A 20,128-nucleotide genomic window follows, 5' to 3' on the forward strand; every position below is an offset into this window, starting at 1 on the left:
ATACATATAAATATCTAAAAGGCAGAGTTCATGAGGATGGGGCTGGGCTCTTTACAGTGGTAGCCACTGCTAGAAGGGGCAGTGTATCACTTCATTTAAGGAGAAACTTCTTTCCTTTGAGGGTGCTGGAGCAGTGGAAGAGGTTGCTCATGGATTTTATGGAGTCTTCTTCTCTGGAGACTTTGAAAATCCATCTGGACACATTGCTGTACAAACAGATCTAGGTGTACCTGTGTTAGCAGTAGAGCTGGAGTAGATGATCTCCAGAGGTTTCAACTCCTATCATCCTGTCATTTCTGTGATTCCAGAGTTTGTGTAAGTACAGTCCGTGCAGTTGATGGGGACTGGTTAAATACATGGAATGACCTCTGTTTGTGCTACAAGTCTAGGGGTTAAGTAAACACACATTTTAAAATTCATGACCTCTCTTTTGGGAAAAAATGGACTTTCAAAATATGCTGGAGAGGGAAGGGGCAAGATGTCTTGGAACAGAGGTATGTGAGTCAAGGTTAAAAGAAACAAAAATTATGGGAATTGCCACACAGTATTGGAGAGAAGAGGCAGAACAATGCTTGGGTTTTCAGCACTGTGCTTTTGCAGAAGGAAACAGAACCCTAAGTGGACCACCAGATATATGCAGATTATTTTTAAATGGAGTTATGTCTTTCCTCCCCCCCCCCAATCCCTCACATGTTGATTGTTTCTTTTTTCCCCTTGTTCTTTTCTTCTGATGTTATAAGGCAGGGATTATGTGTCTGGAGTTACAGCTGCAAGTAATGGGTGCCAAACTGTTCAGTGGCTTTGTTTAGTTTTGGTATCTGGGACAGTGTGTAGCAATCCTGTCTGTTTGTCTGTTTCTCTACTCAGAGAAACTCTACACTGGTGCCTGAATAGTTGACTCAGCTTCATTCTCTCTTACCTGTTAGCTCGAGTTGACTCTGTGTGTGACAGAAGTGCTGCTCCAAAGAGGAAGTTGCCCTTTCAGATGCAGAGGACAGAAAAGCTGTTGCCTTCTTGCCTTATCTCAGGGTCATGGAGTTAAGTGATGCTGTCCCTTCAAAACTAGTGTTTTCCTAATTACAGAATCAAAGAAGCATAGAATGGCTGAGGTTGGAAGGGACCTTAGAGATCATCTACTCCAGCCTCCCTGCCATGGGCAAGGATGCCTCTCATCTAGACTTGGCTGCTCAGGGCCTTATCTAACCTAGCTTTGAACACCCCCAAGAAAGAGGTATCCACAGCCTTCCTGGGCAGCCTATTCCAGAGTCTTCCCACCCTGATACTGAAGAATTTCTCTGTAAGATCCAGTCTAAACCTTGTTTTATGATTATTTATATTAAATAAAGAGCATCACAGCCAAACCAGAAGGTTTTTAAACGTGTATTATGTTATTGAGGGTGAGGCTGACATGCAATATTCTGATGCCCCACAACCCTTAGGTCTTACTTTCTGGTACAATGGAACTTCCATGGTTAGAGGGGTGACTCAGCTATGGAAGACAGAAAGTAGGCTGTATACCAGCTCTGGCTCATTGACTCTAATTGATGACCTGCACTTTTCAAGAAGCTTTGGTAAGCTGTTGTTCACAGGACCTACAGCCAGTGAACCTTTCTTGATTGCATAGAAAGGCACAGAGGTTTTGTGTACAGCAGCTGCAGAAGGTGTTGCTGGCAGTCTAGTTTGTGAAGCGAAGCTCCCTGCTGATTTGTTAATCAGAATTAAATAGTGCTTTTTGAGATACCTGTTGTCCTAACTAGACTGCTGGGGCTTTAGCTAGTTTGCTCGCTGGCCATGCAAATGTGTCCCTGCATTTAGGGAAAACACAGAAGTCTTATGGCTACCTACTGTATCACCTGCTAACCAATTACAGTGGTGTGTAATTCTGTCCACTCCCTTTCTTTGCAAAGTTTGTGCCAACTTTGTGCTGCACACAGATGTAAACAGTGCCCAAAGCATATTACTAAAGTTGCAAACCCACATCCTAGCAAAATGAGGCTTTTTACCCCCTTTTGTATATGTTATGACTTAATGATGAGTTGATATTGTTAAAATCATACTCTGCTAGAGCAAGCTCTGTGCAGATGGGATCTTAAGAGAGTTACACTGGCAATCTCTATTACATCTCTTAATCCTGTGAAAGTTGTGGTTTCTTCATCAGTTGCACAAGTTCCACAACTTAAATTTATTTGAGGCCTTTTTTCATTTTTATTATAAATGTGATTTGCAGATTGAAATTTTGTCTGCAAAGCTTGGAGATGCTGTGGTTGCAAAAAACAAGCGTGGATGGAACATATGTTTTTCCTCATCTTGTTTTAGTAAATAAAAGCTATTTTCGCTGAAACATCTTGAGACAAACATCCTGACTGGAAAATTTCAGCCTGAATACTTAAGAAGTTGGAAAGAAGTTTAATTTAAGTTGCTTGCATTCTATTTAAAAATAGCACTGTTAATGCTAAATATGTTAATTAAATCTGTTACTCTTTGCCTTCAGTGCAACTTGTCTTTAAGTATTCATTTCAGAATGCATTTTTTGATAAGGCTTTTGTTTTGATTTAATTTTAAAAAGATTTTTCTTCCTATTGTCTTTTGCCTTGTCTTTATCTTCACCTTTGTAATCTTTCTCACTATAGCTTTACACTTCATTCTGGTTTTCCTCTTAAAACTTAAGCAACATACGGAACAATAGGTTTGTTTTGTGAAGGGTATTTGTGTCTGCAAGAGAATTTGTTTTCACTCCCTTTGGGTTTTGTGTACAAGTAGCAATAAAATCAAGCCTGACAGCAAAACATTGCTTGGCAGTCTTTCAGACCACAGTGCCAGTGGTCTGTGCTTTAATTGATGATGTGTGTACCTGCTTTTCATTAATGTCTACCTGAAATCAGTGAATTGCCAAGTCAAAATCAAGTTGTCCTGAAATGTGGCCTGACTTATTTGAGAAAGGTTATAAAATCTCTGCAGGTTGGATTAGCCTAACTTGTAAGCTTTTGATTGAGCTGAAAGTTAGGCAATTTTAGTCTGTAAATCTTACTCTAAAATTTTGTGATAAAGCTGCTCAACTCAATTTATCTCCATTTTAAAATCTGTGTTTGATAAGAATGGGTTAAATACATTTACTAGTCATCATACAATAACATGGTTTCTGTAGTATCATTTCAGGGTCTGTCAAATGTAGTATTACATGGTGCAACCTATTATTCAAATAAACATGGTAGTAATTTGCATGCTGCCAAGTTGAAAGTCTGCATATAATTCCTTCTATGTGAGTTCACAATGGAGGGAGAAAGTACACCTTCGCAATCCCCTGCTGTAGGGCAACAAAAAGCATTTGGCCACCACGAGAAGACTGGTTGGTGGTCCCGTGCTTGTGCTCTGAGAGGCTGTGGAGGCTGTGGTTGGTTACGAGCATGGTAAATGCACTGGATAGTTTCGTGTCCATAGCGTGTTAACATCACATTTTGCAGCTGCTCTGCCTGTTGTACAAGAGGAAATGTACTCAGAGAGTGATTAACACTACAGCACTGTCAGACTGGAGGGATGAAATGGACGGGAATCTGTGTGGCACATGCTCACTCAGGCAGTACTGCATATTGTCACAGATGTTTTGTGTGAAGCGTTAGAAGGAATGATCCTTGAATCCGAAGATGGCAGAAGGGTGGAAGGGACTATGGAGAAATTTGGAGGCTATTATGGACAAGCCTAAAATGATCTTGGCAAACTGTTTTAGGAGAGAAAAGCACAATTCAAGAGGGACAAATGAGAAGTGCTTGCTCAGGTTAAAATAATCACAATCCAAATGTTTGTGGGAGAAGGATAACAACATATTGGAAGTGTGCCTTAGAATTTCATGGATGAAAACATCATATGACTTTAAGATGTGTTAGATCACATTTGCTACTTCAGACTTTCGAGAAAAACAAAAGCTTATCACCAACAAAAAAATAGTTGCCATGGTGTGAGATGCAGGTAGAAGGATTTTGTTCTCCTAGGAGCAAGCAGTTTATACAATACAAAGAAAGCTGAATGTTCTCTTAGTCATTTGTTTGTCTTCAATTTGTTACTGTTAAATTTAATGAACTATTGTCTCTAACTTGACGTTCAGTCCTTGAATGCATGATGCCATAGGAAACTCAAATGATTTTTGTCAAATTTGGATTTTGTTTTCCATGCATAAAATTACAGTTTTGAGGGCTGCTTATTTTTCCAGGTTCCAGTTTCCTAGTGCAGTGGCACTATTTGTGAAGATTCAGTAGCTGCCTATAGGAGGCATGTATGTGCATGCCAGTAACCAAGTCATCCTGAATGAGGTCATTCTTTTGGAGCTTTTTTAACAGGAGATATATCCAAATTCTTTGGGTCTTATTCATAATTTATGAGCCTGGCAATGAGTAGGAGCTTGTATCTGACTAATCCCATGTTTTCATATGTTCTAAAACCTACTAAGTTTTCCCTCATAGAGACAGTTATGAAGGCTCATCAGACACAGCTATTTCTTTTTCTTTACATCTCTTAATTCTGACAGAATCTCCTCATCTCACTACCTTTTCCTTCATACATGTGCATGTGTATGTACATGTGTTGTGGCATGTTCTCTGTCTATGCATACACTAGGAAATTGCTTTATGGGCACATACCTCTTTTCAAGCTAGGAAGACAGAATGACACAGTCACTGTTTTGCTTTCCAGAAGTTTATTTAATTTCACCTTTTGGACAAGGAAATAGTAGAGTGAAGGTGAGAAGGAACATGTGTAAATAAATCTATGGTCACATAATTACAGTAGAAGGATTAACCGCTCAGAAATTGCTCACGTGAAGTTGCTACTGCATATCAAAGTTGTCTTCAGTGCTTTTGACCATGGTTTTGACTTTACTTTTCATTGATCTATCATTTTCTATGATTTTTCCAGTAGATCTGTGAATTTTTTTGCCAAAATGGTCCCTATTAAAATACCTTTTATTCTTAATTAACCCTTGCAAACTGTAGAAAATCTGTCTATAAATTCCATACATGAGAGCCATGAAAATGAGAGCAAGTGTGCCACCATCTTCAGCAGCATATTTTCAGCGTATTTTCATGGTGAGTTGAGGTGAATTTTCACCAACCTGAATGGCTGAGTGCATTTGGAAACAAATGGCTTTAATTTGCTGAATGGGAAAGCAACATGGACTAAACTGGCAGTTGCTATGTATCTACAACTCCCCTGCGGCACTGAGACAGCTGGCAGCATCTGAACTGTGGTCCTATTACTTTTGCATTATATTTTCAATGCTTGTGTTACCTCTTCAAACTCCACCCTTGAACAAAGTTGCTAAAGCACATTTCATGATCACTGCTGTCTGACGCATGGCTGACCTCATCAGTCAGTGTGCTGAGTGTCTCATTTCAGCTCATGGCATGATTTCTGTGATTGTGCAGACCGTGACCATCTGAACTGAGACTAGGAGGTTGGCTTCCTTAGCCACAGGCTTGCAGATGGTTGATATTCACTGTAGTGAATGGTCTTGCAAGGGCTTAATCAAGCTGTGTAATTCAAATAGAAGGAGCCACATCATGGAGGAAGTAATGTACAGAGGGTCAGTTGCTGATAATCCTTTGCTAACATGTGCACTTTGATTTTCTTTTCCAGCAAATACTAAGGCATGCCCGTGGAAATGCCACAAAGGTGATATTTCTCATTACTGATGGATATTCCAATGGAGGAGACCCAAGACCCATTGCAGCATCCTTGCGTGAGTTTGGAGTCGAGATCTTCACCTTCGGGATATGGCAGGGGAATATCCGAGAACTGAATGACATGGCATCCCACCCAAAAGAGGATCACTGTTACCTTCTTCACAGCTTTACTGAGTTTGAAGCTCTGGCACGCAGGGCTCTTCATGAAGGTATTAATGTACTAACCTCAGAAGTATACAGGGAACAGAGAGATCTGAAGAGAAGGAGTTCCAGTACTGTCTTGTGTTTACATTTCATGCAGTGTTAATTCCTCTCCTCTCCTTTCTTTTCTTTCTTTCTTTTTTTCCCATTCCTTTTACTTTCTAACAGCTGTGCCCATGTTTCCTTCCTTAGGTAAAATAACAAACAGTTTGCTTGACTAATAATCGCAAAAACATGAGCCAAATTCTCCTTCTTACTATATACTTGAATAACTCCATGTTCGTTTTGTCTACTAAGAATAGATTATGGTCTTGGGCCAGAGTATCTCTTGTTGGAACAGATGGACCTTGTAGTCAGATATATATTTGTCATGAAGAGGCATCTTGTACATACCTTGGGAGTAGCCTTGATAACCTGTATTTTAAGCAGCAACAAAACCTGCCTTGTTCAGAACTGATTTAGGTCTCTGTGTATAACAGTAAATACAATTTATGCTTATGACCCCTTATGTTCAGTAAAACTGCAAAAAGCAAAGGGTAGAAGAAGTTTTGACTTGTTTTTATAATTTTCTAATCTACTGTGTTCTAAAAAAGAAAGAAAAAAAGAGTTCTTCTTGGAAAATAGAGTAAATTTAGACTAGTAAATGACTAGACCTTCATTTGTAAGCCAGTGCTGCTTGATTAAGGCTTAAAACATGCATCAGACTAGCCACTGGAATTTATTTGCTGCATCGAATTTTGGAAGACATGCTACTTTTACATAAGTGGCACATTTTACTGTTGTTGTCTTTGTTCCAGGTATGGTTTAATTGATCTATGTGAATTTGCCAGTGGAAATTTTTTATTTTTCAATATGACCAACTGGTTATACGTGCCATGACCAAATACTGTCCTAATGCCAGAGATGGCATCCACCAAAGCCAGGGCAAGCTGTCTCAGCAGCTTCTGTTGGGAATAGGACTGCGTTCTTGGCAGTATTAGCTCTGAACGAAGCCAAGTGAATAAAAGTAAGGTTCCTTGCACCATGGATGTGAGTGAGCCTTTTTCCAGAATAAGCGCACCAATTATTCTCTTGCATTTTGGGAGTAGCAAGGCTCTGGTTCATGCTGCCATTGCTACTGCTTAGAACTGGAACCAAGGGTTTGTAAAAACTGACACTAATGACATAAAGTGGGGCTGTGGGTGGACTTGTTTGGGTTTTTAATTAATAAATTGATACTATTTCAGACCTGCCCTCTGGCAGCTATATCCAAGAAGATATATCGCATTGTTCATACCTCTGTGAGGCAAATGAAAATTGCTGCGACATCATGGCAAGCTGTAAATGTGGCACTCACACCGGCCAGTTTGAGTGCATCTGTGAGAAAGGATACTATGGGAAAGGACTACAGCATGAGTGCACAGGTGAGTCATGTCTCATTGCTTGGGTTTCTCTGAATACTGTGACTGCATGGATGATTTAGTTGGGAGTAAAAAGCAGGCTGTGAACCTGCATCAGAATGCATCTGAGACTGTTGGAAAACTCTCTGGCCGAAGGCATATAATAGCTCTAGCCACTGAATATACATCCTCTACAGCAATAGACCAACAGGAAAGAGGTAGGAATAGGACAAATATTCTGATGCAGTAAAACTTCCCTAAAATGAAACTTGTCAACAACTTGTGACTGGAGTTGACTGAGGCTGAGGTACTATCTTTGCACTCAAGTCCCATGGCAGATTTTTCCTCCGTGAATTTTCCACATTACTTTTTGAACCTGCATGAGGTTTCCTCTTTGAAGAAGGGCTGTTATGTGGGTCTTTGTAGGATAAATCCCTTCTGAAAATTAGTTTGCCAAATGTTCTTCAGTTCTGTCATGCTGACTTTCACTTACTAAAAGAGGAAGAAGAGATTTGGGTCACTGCACTGAAACTTGTCATTGCATTTCGCTGAGACTGTTGTTAGTGCTTTCTAGACAAGTCCCTTTACTATTACACATTCAGGATCTACAGCTGAAATTATGATTGACAGTTCTTTATTGTCAGAGATGGTATGCAGATCTTATCCAAATCTATTGGTTTCTCCAGGGCAAAAGTTTCAAAATTACCAGAGCATATGTGAATTCTGTTATGTCTGTATTGTGAGCTGGACTAAAGGTGTAACTATAATCTGATTTTTCTCAATGAGAAGCAAAATGCAGTATTTATATTGGTCTTTGTATTCTCATAATCTCACATCCTGCATGTCACAGTTCTCTTCAGATGTTTCCTCAAGAGATGTGGTCTAAGCGCAGTGGACACATAGATCGTGGTTTTATATCTGTTTATGAAAGCCATGCTGCTTTTTAAATGTGATTTTCATGACGTGTAGAGAATCTTAGGAAGTAACTTCTAAGAGTTGGTAGCTCTGTTCAGAGGACAGAGGCAGGCAGGTTTGTGTCTAGAAGCTGAAGAATTCCTTTAGGGGAAGGTTTAATGGAGACTGTAAAGGGTGTGTGCCTGCACAAGAATTATAAAGATAGGATACACTGAGGGATCTGGACTATACTTGAGGACATGATGGGGTAACAGTATTGTCTGTCACCAGTTCAAGGAAGGCCTGGGATACTTCATTGTTTTTGTTTGGAAGTTAATTAGTTCTATCATTCACCTTGGACCTCTGGAGGATTATTTTTTTGTTCTGCAGTAAGAGAGAGATGTAAGATAATCAGGAATTTGTTGAGTTTTGAGTGCAGCATGAATAGAGGAATCTAATTAGAATCACTGTCAGTATTGACTACATTGGATTGAAGTCCTGTTTTCTGTAAGTGGGTGCATCTTTCTTGTTTGCATAATTAACTCTAAAGACATATATACACTAATCTGTTCCAACTCATTTGTTTCAGGAAAAAAAAGGCAAATTTTAATCTATTTTGTTGTTGTTGTAGTTGTTTTCTGGTTTTTTTTTCCTATTTTCTTATATCGAGTCAATTTCCTCCATCTCAAGTGCCTTGGTAGTCTATTAGTTGAACAAAATAAATGCATTTCTGCCTCTATTAGTAGATTCCATTATTAAATACTGTTTTATGCTATTCCTAAGAATACCAGGCCTATAGTTAGTTTCTCTGCATGCGAAGGTCTTTTTACAGGGTGGATAGACCTTTCAGGTGCCATAAAAATTGTGTTTCTGATTTCTTCACAACCATAGTTAAAAGTTTTATTCAACAGCATCAGGTGCTTCTAAAATTATTATTTTAAAGGAGCTGGTATTAAATTCTCTGTAAATAAGCTGATGATTGCAGCCATATGTTGTAACTGAAGATGCAAAAAATTATCTTAGGGAGAACTTGAACAACTCAATTTTATTTTTGAAAATATGTCTCTCTGGTCAATTATCGTATTCATCTTTACGATATATGAAAACAAAAGGCAGCATGTGTCCTTTAAAGGAAAAGTAGCATATTTTGAAATCTTTAGTCCTGAAAAGGATTCTAACTTTTTTTCTTCTTTTTTTTAAAACATTTTTTTTCTCCTCTAACGCTTCCCAGCTGAGCATAGCTGTGGATTTGTAAAGCATAAGGAATCTTAAGAATGCATCTTAACTTTTCTTCACTGTATAATGTGCAGGAAGACTTCTGGCAAGTTTACAGTGACAGGACTTACATTTTAATTGGGTTACTTTTAGCTTCTCATTGGTTAAATTTTCAAATACTCTACTAGCCCATGTTTACTTAATACAGATAGGCTTCTTTTAGAGTTTTCATTAAGATGGAAGGCTGTACCCCCTGGAATGGCTGTATCTGTTCTTTTCTCTATTTTAGTTATTTTTCTGTGGTTATTTTATGTATGCCATTGTGTTTATGCATTATGCCACCTGGCTGTTGTTTGTAGTTTTAAATGTGAGATACCAGAATAACTGTATAAAAACCGTAACATTTTTATGTAGTTATTCTGGTGTCTCGCATTTAAAACTTAAACAGCAGCCAGGAGGTATGAGGCATATGCACAACAGCATACAGAAATTACCTGATTTCCTGAAAAAAAAAAAAAGCACTGTCTAGAAAGCTTCCATAAAATACAATAGGAGCCACATATTCTGTGCCAAAAAGCAGAAATTGGTTCAGTGTCCCCCTCCTGTTCTTTGTAATCTTGTTTGTGAAATGCCACAGAAAGTGGAACAGACTGACTGTTCTTAACTTTAAAAAGCAAACCAAGCAAAAGCTTTCTGGCCCACACTAGAAACCTCACACAGCCAGAGACATCTGTGACAATGGTGACAAAGGAAGGGAGAAGTGGCAGTGTCTTAACCAGTTTCAAATATTGTAGATACATAAATGCTTCCTTTTCACTAATACTTTAGTGTTTTTTCTCCTTTCTTTCCTTAATTGAAAATGTTGAATTTCAAACTACGGATAACCAGACAAAGACACAGAGGTCAGTAAGAATAGATGTGGGAGGACTGTGTCTTCCATGCAATCAGTAAAAAAACGGATTGTTCCAAGTCATAGACTCACAGATTCACACAATGGTAGGTGTTGAAAGGAACCTCTGAAGATCATCTGCTCCAACCCCTCTGCTGGAGTAAATCACACAGGAACAGGTCTGGGTGGGTTTGCCTATTTCCAGAGATGGAGATTCCACAGCCTCTTTGGACAGACCATTCAGGGCTCAGCCACCCCACAAAATGAAGAATTTTTTGCTTATGTTTATGTGGAATGTCTTGTGTTTCTGTTTGTGTCCATTCCCCTTCTCCTGTTACTGGACACCATTGAGAAAAGTCTGGCTTCATCCTCCTGACACTTGCCCTTCAGATATTTATGAGCATTAATGAGATCTCACCTCAGTCTCCTCTTCTCCAGGCAACTGCTTGTTCCACAGAAAAGTAAACCAGCTGGCCAGATCTCCATTTGTATCTTTCTCTCTTTATTAGGAAGTTAGGGAATATGTTTTTTAATGCAGCCTTTTCACTTTTCTCAGCAGGACTCTTCAGGGAAAATTCTTTTTTAAGTTGGCTCTTGGGGGATGATCTTTTGAATTCGTGATCATGCAATTAAAGAATGGTACCTATCATGTTCATCTCACAGAATCACAAAATCAAAGAATGCATCATGTTCAAAGGTACCTCTAGAGGTCATGTTGTTGAACGTGCTTGCAGCAAACAGAGACAATTGCAACTAGGTCAAGCTGCACAGGACCCCCATCAAGCCCTCTCCCAGAATGGACATATTAATCTCCCTGGTCACCCTATTCCATTGTTTTTCCACCCTCTCATTAAAGAACTTCTTTCTAATCATAGAATCCACCAGGTTGGAAGAGACCTCCAAGATCATCCAGTCCAACCTAGTCAATCAACTAGACCATGGCACTAAGTGACTCATCCAGTCTTTTCTTCAACACCTCCAGGGACAGTGACTCCACCACCTCCCTGGGAAGCCCATTCCAATGCCAATCACTCCCTCTGGCAAGAACTTCCTCCTAACATCCAGCCTATACCTCCCCTGGCATTACTTGAGACTGTGTCCCCTTGTTCTGTTGCTGGTTGTCTGGGAGAAGTTACCAATCCCCATCTGGCTACAACCTCCCTTCAGGTAGTTCTTCTAGTTTCAAACCACTGCTCCTTGTCCTAGTGCTACACGCCCTTGGAAACAGTCCCTCTCCAGTTCTCTAACGCCTTTCAGTTACTGGAAGGCTGCTCTAAGGTCTCCCTGAAGCTGCCTGCTCTCCATGCTGAACAGCCTCAACTTTTTCAGCCTGTAATCACACTTGTTGGGCAAGTCAGGAAGCTGTTGTCTTAACTTTTATCTAACATGCAGACCCCATTTTTTGAAGCACAAGGTAGCCATGAAGGCAATGTGCAATTGATGGGGCAGAACTACCAAAGGAAAAGCTTTTAGTCTGTGCTAGATACATCATGGCACTAAGTGCCTCGTCCAGTCTTTTCTTGAACACCATCACTGGAGGTGTTCAAGAAAAGACTGGATGAGGCATTTAGTGCCATGGTCTAGATGACTGGCTAAGGCTGGGTGATAGGTTGGACTGGATGATCTTGGAGGTCTCTTCCAACCTGGTTGATTCTATGATTCTATGATTTCTTCCTCTGTTTTTGGTTTGGCTACCTCGGTAGAGTAGCTGAAGTGCCAAATTTCTTCATGCATGTGAATATTCAATAGGTTGCCTAGGCTTTGATTGAGGAGTATGCAACCTATCAGGTATCATCTGCACAGCCACCAGGGTAGCAGTTTTGCCTACAAAACAGCACATGGATTAGATCTGTTAAAAGCTTTTCCAATAAAACCTGAAATATATGAAAACTTTATAAAATTTTACTTCAGAACACATTAACTGAAGAGACATTAAATGTCCAGGAAATGTAGGTCTAGCAAGGCAGGGGAGATCAGCATTTTGTGGTTTCTTGGATTTTGGACCCAGTGTTCAGCTGAGCATTATTTTTCTATGAGATTTTCCGGGTTGTTCCTGTTAAGAATGCAAAATGAAACCTGATGCTCATGAGCTGGATAGCTTTCTAATTAGGGAGAAAAAAAAAAAAAACCCAACAAAATTGAGTTCAGTATATTAGTAGCAGTTCTTTTCTTAGTCAGACAGGAAGAAGTTTTATTCCAGTAGTGATTCCAGTGGCCTAGTCAAAGAAAGCTAAACCTCTCTTCTCCCATCCTTTTGATAGAAGCTTCTACTCAATCCAGAATTTGGGTCACCCTTTCTTAATATTCCTTGCTGGGAGGTGTTTTTTTAGTTACATTTTAGGAGTTACTGGCTTAATGAAATTTTCCTCACCATCTTGACCTTGCCATACTGCACAAGGAAAGTTTTACTAAGTTTACAAAATCCCTCCAAGCCCCAAGGTGTCCAGAAATAACAAAACATGTAACGTACACTAGATTCTTCAGAAGGTCTCTACTGTGGATATGGAGGAAAACACCAGCAGTGCTTTTGACATTCCAGAAGTAATTGACAGACAAGGAGAGAAAAGAGTGCAAGAAAAGGAGTGTGAAGAGGAGAATGTACAAAATTTCTCCAGACACAGTAAAATCTCAGGCTGAATTTGCCTGTTGAATCTGAAGGTTTGAATTAGTTCACAGAAATGCAGATTTTCAGAACTTGCATTTCTTGCTGTCTCTCAAGGCAGTGCCATTTTTTACTTTTGTCTGTTGAATCCGTATGTTAAAACTGGACAGGAATTTGGTTTGGTTCCTTCTCTTTGTTTTTAATTCCTAAATTTTAAAAGTATCTTCCAGTTCTGGCTTGCCTCTCACTAGAAGAAGACTTCTCCTGAGACTTACAGCCATCAAAAACTAGTAAATTGGAAAACAAAAAGAGCATCTCCTTGGGGTCAAATGGCTGCTAATATGTTATCTTGCAGTGCATAAACCTGCAAATTTAGATAGCAAAAAAAGAAGAAAAAAAAATTAAACGAGGTAAGTTGGAAAACCTTAAGAATACAGCTGACTGAGGAAGTTGGGTTGTATATGTTTAATGAAGTATTAATTAAAGCTCACAAAACTTGGGCTTTTTGGAGAGACCCGAAGTTGGAGTCCTCTACAGTAGAGACAGAAAAGCTTGACTAGAGAGCCTTTGCTTTGTGTACAGCAACTGTTAAGTCAGTGATCCTCCCCTCTTGCTTTACAGCTCTCTAAGCATTAACACCTATTTTGTAATAATCTGGGGGGATGAGATACTTTTGTATACTTTATTTATCAATTTTTAAAAATGCTCTTTTAAGGGGAGCCTTCTTCAGTTACAGCATTTATTCAGTGGCTTTTTATCTGTGATAATACCGAGACGTGTTGAAATGATGGACTGTCGTGTAAAGAGAAGACAACACGGGAAAGCAGGAGTCTGAACCTCAAGGAAGGATGCAAAATACTCATGACTAAGTCATGGTGAATTGATGCATAATTAATACTGGCAAAAGCATTTCTCACTATTATTCTGTGTGTTTTTTTCTTTTTCTTTTAAATCTTGTTTTACTCATTGTGGGTAACAATTTGAGCGTAACATTGTGATGGCTAAATACTGAAGAAATGTAAACTACTGTGTTTTTCTAATGACTGTATCAGAACATCATTTTGGGTAAGTGCAAGAGAAATTTAAAACAGTCAGGTTTTCCACTGGGGTACTAGAAGACAAGTGGATGAGGAAGATGGATATAGGGAGCAAGTGATAGAGATGAAGCTGTGGAAACTCGGTAGATTAAGTATCTTTTTTTTGTTTAATATGTTTAGGACTTCAGAAAGTAATTGAGCAACATTCATAATTACTGTTTTTGTACAACTGGAGAAAATGGCTTTTACAGATCTTTTTTTGTGTGGGAAACAAATCATAGAATATTTTGGGTTGGAAAGGACCTTCAAATATTGTTTAGTACAATCCCCCCGCATTAAGTAAGGACATCATCAACTGGATCAGGCAGCTCAGCCTTCTGTCCAACCTGACACTGAATTTTCCAGCTATGGAGCATCCACCAGGTCTCTGGGCAGTGTGTTCTGATGTTTCACCACCCTCATGGTAAAAAATTTCACATCTGGAAGCATGCAGACATGCTCTTCCAGATTTTTTTTTTTTTTTCATGTTGAAATTGCCTTTCTCAAAAATTTGTCCACTGAAACCCAGTTGTTTCCTGCTTTTCTTTTGGAAATTCATGGAGAGGTTCTCCTGCTTTTTACTAGAGGAAGGAGAGCAAAAGCTGAATTAAAAAAAAAAAAAAAAAGGTGCTATAAGATTTTTCAAAATGGAGCGTGCAGTAGAGATGAATTCCTGTGGTTTGGTAATTTAAAAGTATAATGTCAGTGAATTCATGTCAGGGGGGAATTTTTTAGTAGAAATCACTCTCTCAGAGGTGAGTGCAGTAGTTTTGCTTGCATTTTGAGTGGCTTCTGGCACCAGAGCAGTTTGTTTTCCACCTGTACAACCTGCTTAATGAAGACAGGGCATTTCTGGCAGAGGAAGCTCCTTTTGCTGTGTTTAATTCTTGAAGCCTTGTATAAATTTGTACCCACGGAAGGAAACAGAAAAGATTACTAAGGCACCGCGTGCATGAAATGCTAAGAGATTTTGTCACTTAATGATGTGTTTCTTAAAGTACTGTAAAGCTCCTGTGAGCCATGTGTAAATCCTTCAAAGGGAAATAGAAGCAAAACTTTTTTTTTTTTAACTACACATTTTATAAGTAGGAAAAAAAGTGGCAAGGTTGGGATTTCATTTTCTTTATTTTGAGGTCTACATATTCACAGGACAGGTCGGGCAGACCATGCAGATTTGCTTGGGGTTATTCTTTATTTTAGTAGGGGTTCTGTTGTTGCTTTGCTTAAGATTGTTTGAACCTCTTAATTTCCAAAGTGGAATTTTAATCCGGATTCAGACCTTTGAAAAAATTCTTGACCAAATTCTAGAGTCTGACAGTGCGCTTTCCAAACTAGCAGGAAAATGTGAATGCTCTAACATCTAACCAGTGGCTTTCTTGTAAACTTTTTGTTTTTTAATAGCTTTACTTGATCAATTTGTTACTAGATTTTCACCCAAACAAATTATGTGTGCAGCTACCAGTGGTCTCTACCCATATTCATAGATGTGATAGTAGGCTGAAGGTGAGCCAGCAGTGTGCCCAGGTGGCCAAGAGAGCCAATGGCATCCTGGCCTGTATCAGGAACAGTGTGGCCAGTAGGACGAGGGAAGTTATTCTTCCCCTGTACTCAGCCCTGGTCAGGCCACACCTTGAGTCCTGTGTCCAATTCTGGGCTACTCAATTCAAGAGAGATGTTGAGATACTGGAATGTGTGCCGAGAAGGGGGACAAAACTGGTGAGAGGCCTGGAACACAAACCCTATGAGGAGAGGCTGAGGAAGCTGGGGTTGTTTAGCCTGGAGAAGAAGAGGTTGTAGCCAGGTGGGGGTTGGTCTCTTCTCCCAGGCAACCAGCAACAGAACAAGGTGACACAGTCTCAAGTTGTGCCGGGGGAAGTATAGGCTGGATGTTAGGAGGAAGTTGTTGCCAGAGAGAGTGATTGGCACTGGAATGGGCTGCCCAGGGAGGTGATGGAGATGCCATCCCTGGATGTGTTCAAGAAAAGAGTGGATGAGGCACTTAGTGCCGTGGTCTAGTTGACTGGATAGAGCTGGGTGCTAGGTTAGACTGGATGATCTTGGAGGTCTCTTCCAACCTGCTTGATTCTGTGATTGATTCTGTTATTTATGAGACTGGTGAAGTGACTAAGAGTATTTCCAGTAGTGTAATGAATTCTAGATCAAGTCCTTGGAACAGAGTGACTCATTTGTTCTCTCTTCTTGAAGCCTTATATGTTATATATACATCTTCTCTTGCAGACCTACGAGGAGAGGCTGAGGGACCTGGGAATGTTTAGCCTGGAGAAGAGGAGGCTCAGGGGTGACCTTATTGCTGTCTGCAACTACCTGAGGGGTGGTTGTGGCCAGGAGGAGATTGCTCTCTTCTCTCAGGTGGCCAGCACCAGAATGAGAGGACACAGCCTCAGGCTGCACCAGGGGAAATTTAGGCTTGAGGTGAGGAGAAAGTTCTTCACTGAGAGAGTCATTGGACACTGGAATGGGCTGCCTGGGGAGGTGGTGGAGTCGCCATCCCTGGGGCTGTTCAAGGCAGGATTGGACGTGGCACTTGGTGCCATGGTCTAGCCTTGAGCTCTGTGGTAAACGGTTGGACTTGATGATCTATGAGGTCTCTTCCAACCTTGATGATACTGTGATACTGTGATTTTAGGTAACAAGATCACTAATATGGGTAACCAAATACTCATCAGAATAAAATTTTTTGAACCCTGTACTAGGTAGCCTCTTTCTTTTGCATTTAAAACTGAACTGTAATAGAGAAAATAAATCCTGATACTAACAAAAAAAGCACCGACAGAAAAGTTTTCTTTGGATTTCTGAGGAAATTCCTTAAAAATGAAGTTGCAGGGTGAAGATGAAAACACAGATGCAGTTTTGACATGTGCAGACCAGAAAAGCAGAGGTGTAGTTCTATGTCTGTATGCAGTATTGAAAAACATCTTACCCTTTCCAACTAGATGTCATCTGAGGCTTTAGAAAATAAGTTTCTATGCCAAAATAGACTCTTTCTGTTGTATTAAAGTACAGAGCAATTTCTAAAATAAATTTGATGAAAAGTTGGAAAGTAGTGCACAAGTTACCTTCTTTCCTCATCTTGGAAGTAACTTGTCCTGATAACTTCAGAATAACATGAAAATAAGCCTCTGGCCAAAGTTCATTGTGCTATTAGAAGAGAAGAATCAGCCATCTGGAGGGCTTGAGATGAGCAGAAATTGTGCTCTGAATAGAAATAGACATGACTTAAAAATAGTCTCTAGCTTTCTGTGCTGATCAGACTTAGGCTCTTCCTGGAGTGCCCAAGCTGTCCTTTGGACACAGTATAACCATTGCAGGTGGCTGTCACAATGAATGCTCCAAGTGTAAATACAGCATCAGGTTTAGCCTTTAGTTAAATAACATAAAGGCTTCACTGTTAAGCCTGATCTTTGTCTTCAGTCTCTAGACAGAATAAAAAGCAGGCTGTCTTACCTTTATTACATTTTCCAACTATGTAATCACAGGCAAAGTGGTAGTTTACTGTCTTTGTGCTGGTGACACATGACTGAGTGTAGTGCCTGACATGCCAGAGGGTTGTGGTGCCTTTCATCAAGACTTAAGACAGGCTGGAGAGTTGGGCAGGGAGAAATGTAATGGAATTCAACAAGGGCAGGTGTAGAATCTTGTACCTGGGAAAAAACAACCCTAGAGATCAGTATAGACTGGGAACTGACCTGCTGGAGAGCAATGAAAGGGAAAAAGACCTGAGGGTGCAGGTGGATGGAACGTTGACCATGAGCCAGCAATGTACTCCTATGGCCTAGAAGGCCAATGCCATTCTGGAGTGTATGTGGTTAACAGGTTGAGGGAGGTTCTTCTCCCGCTCTGGGCCTACCCTGGTGAGGTCACATCTCAAATACTGTGTGCAGTTCTGGGCTCCTCAATTCAAGAAGGACCCCAGGGAACTGCTTGAAAGAGTCCAGTGCAGAGCCAGGAAAATGATTAAGGGAATGGAATATCTTCTTTACAAAGGGTGACTGAGGGAGCTGGGGCTCTTTAGCTTGGAGAGGAGGAAACTGAGAGATGACCTGAATGCCAGGAGGATGGAGCCAGGCTCTACTCAGTGATGCCCAATGAGAGGACAAGGAGCAATGGGTGGAAGTTGAGGCATAGGAAGTTCCATGTAAACATGAGGAAAAATTTATTCACTGTCAGGGTGACAGAACACTGGAACAGATGGCCCAGGGGATTGCGGAGTCTTCTCTGGATATAATCAAAACCCACCTGGATACATTCCTGTGTGATGTTGTATAAGTGATCCTGCTCTGGCAGGGGGTTTGGACTAGATGACCTGTCAAGGTCTCTTCCAGTCCCTGATACTCTGTGATTCTGTAACATTCATCAGCCCGTTGCCACAGACTTTTAAATAGTTCAGGCTTACACCATCTTATCATGGGCCTTTGAATTGAGATTCATGTTCAGGACTGGCACTTGCCTCATACCAGGCATTTACTGTAACAATTGTTTGTCCATTGAATGATGAATGATGAAAAGGTTTTAACTGCAACATTCTTTGATTACCACTGTGGATTGCATGATGTGGTCTTGCCTTCACTACCATATTTTCAGAGACAGGTGTGCACACACATACTGTTCCTGAGCTTGTGCCAGTCTCACAAATTAAAAACAGACATCTTAGCATTCTATGAGCCTTTAAGTAGCTTTTGTCTTAGAGAAGAAAAAAAACTACAATTCTTAGAAGAGTGCATCAGGGATAAAATAAGAAGGTAGTATACAGCCAAGAGTGTTAATTATTGAAATGAGCAGAGATGTTAAGAGACTTACAGGTTATTTTAATTTACTGTTTTCCCCAGTGGCACTCTAAGGCTCCAAATCATCACTTTTAATGATGACTTAGGTCATTCCCAGGATGTAATTTGAGCTAGAAATAACTCATAAGGCTTACCCTTAGGGCCTGTGCCTGTGAAATTGTGAATAGCACCCTAGTATCATTAAGTTGATCACTTGAGCAGAGCACTCTTCATGTGACAGAATCAGGCAATCACTCTGTCTCTGCCTTTGCAGTTAGATGGATTGTACGTGATGTACATCTGTGTTACCCACCTGGAGTACTGTGTGCAGTTCTGGAGCTCCCAGCACAAGAAGGACAGCAGACTGTTAAAGCAAGTCCAGAGGGCCACAAAGATGATCAGAGGGCTGGAGCAGCTCTGCTATGAGGACAGGTTAGGAGAGCTGGGGCTCTTCAGCCTGGAGAAGAGAAGGCTTCAAGGAGACCTTAGAGTGGCCTTCCAGTATCTGAAGGGAGCCTACAGGAAGGCTGGGGAGAGTCTATTTACAAGGTCTTGTTATGACAGGACAGGGGGTAATGGGTTTAAATGGGAAGAGGGGAGATTCAAATTAGATGTTAGGAAAGGGTTCTTTCCAGTGAAGGTGGTGAGACACTGGAACATGTTGCCCAGAGAGGTTATGGCTGCTCCCTCCCTGGAGGTGTTCAAGGCCAAGCTGGATGAGGCCTTGAGCAACCTGTTCTAGTGGGAGGTGTCCCTGCCCATGGCAGGGGATTGGAACTGGATGGTCCTTGAGGTCCCTTCTAACCTAAACTCCTTACTGGACCAGGAGGGGAACACTATAACTGATGATGAAGAAAAGGCTGAGGTCCTGAATGCCTTCTTCACCTCAGTTTTCAACAGTAAGGAGGGAGGAGTTCAATGCAAGTGGCCTCTTGAACTGGGGGATGGGGTCGGGGAGCGGTGTGTTCCCCTGGAAATTCATGAAGCATTAGTTCAGGACCTGCTGAGCCATCTGGACACCCACAAATCCATGGGACCAGATGGGATCCATCCCAGGGTGCTGAGAGAGCTGGCAGCTGAGCTGGCCAAGCTGCTCTCCATCATTTTCCAGCAGTCCTGGCTCACCGGAGAGGTCCCAGGAGACTGGAAACTGCCCAACGTGGTCCCCATCCACAAGAAGGGTCAGATGGAGGAACCTGGGAACTACAGACCTGTCAGCCTGACCTCAGTGCCAGGGAAACTGATGGAGCAGGTTATCTTGGGGGTGATAAGAGCGCACCTGAGGGATGGCCAAGGGCTCAGGTCCAGCCAACATGGGTTTAGGAAGGGCAGATCCTGCCTCTCCAACCTGATCTCCTTCTATGATCAGGTGACCCACTTGGTGGATGTGGGGAGGCCTGTGGATGTGGTCTATCT

At 40.9% G+C, this 20,128-nt stretch overlaps 1 protein-coding gene across 1 annotated transcript in view; it reads left to right on the forward strand.

Annotated features, from left to right (window-relative positions):
• The window catches only part of SVEP1 (sushi, von Willebrand factor type A, EGF and pentraxin domain containing 1), a 148,223-nt gene that overhangs the window by 16,057 nt on the left and 112,038 nt on the right, over nucleotides 1-20,128 (forward strand). Inside the window, exons 2-3 of the mRNA XM_064176755.1 lie at nucleotides 5,626-5,881; nucleotides 7,100-7,276. Of these exons, the coding sequence (XP_064032825.1) occupies nucleotides 5,626-5,881; nucleotides 7,100-7,276 (433 nt within the window). The remainder of the gene's footprint in view (nucleotides 1-5,625; nucleotides 5,882-7,099; nucleotides 7,277-20,128) is intronic.

The sequence above is a fragment of the Pogoniulus pusillus genome, chromosome Z (assembly GCF_015220805.1).
Source record: "Pogoniulus pusillus isolate bPogPus1 chromosome Z, bPogPus1.pri, whole genome shotgun sequence".
In the NCBI taxonomy this organism is placed as follows: domain Eukaryota; kingdom Metazoa; phylum Chordata; class Aves; order Piciformes; family Lybiidae; genus Pogoniulus; species Pogoniulus pusillus.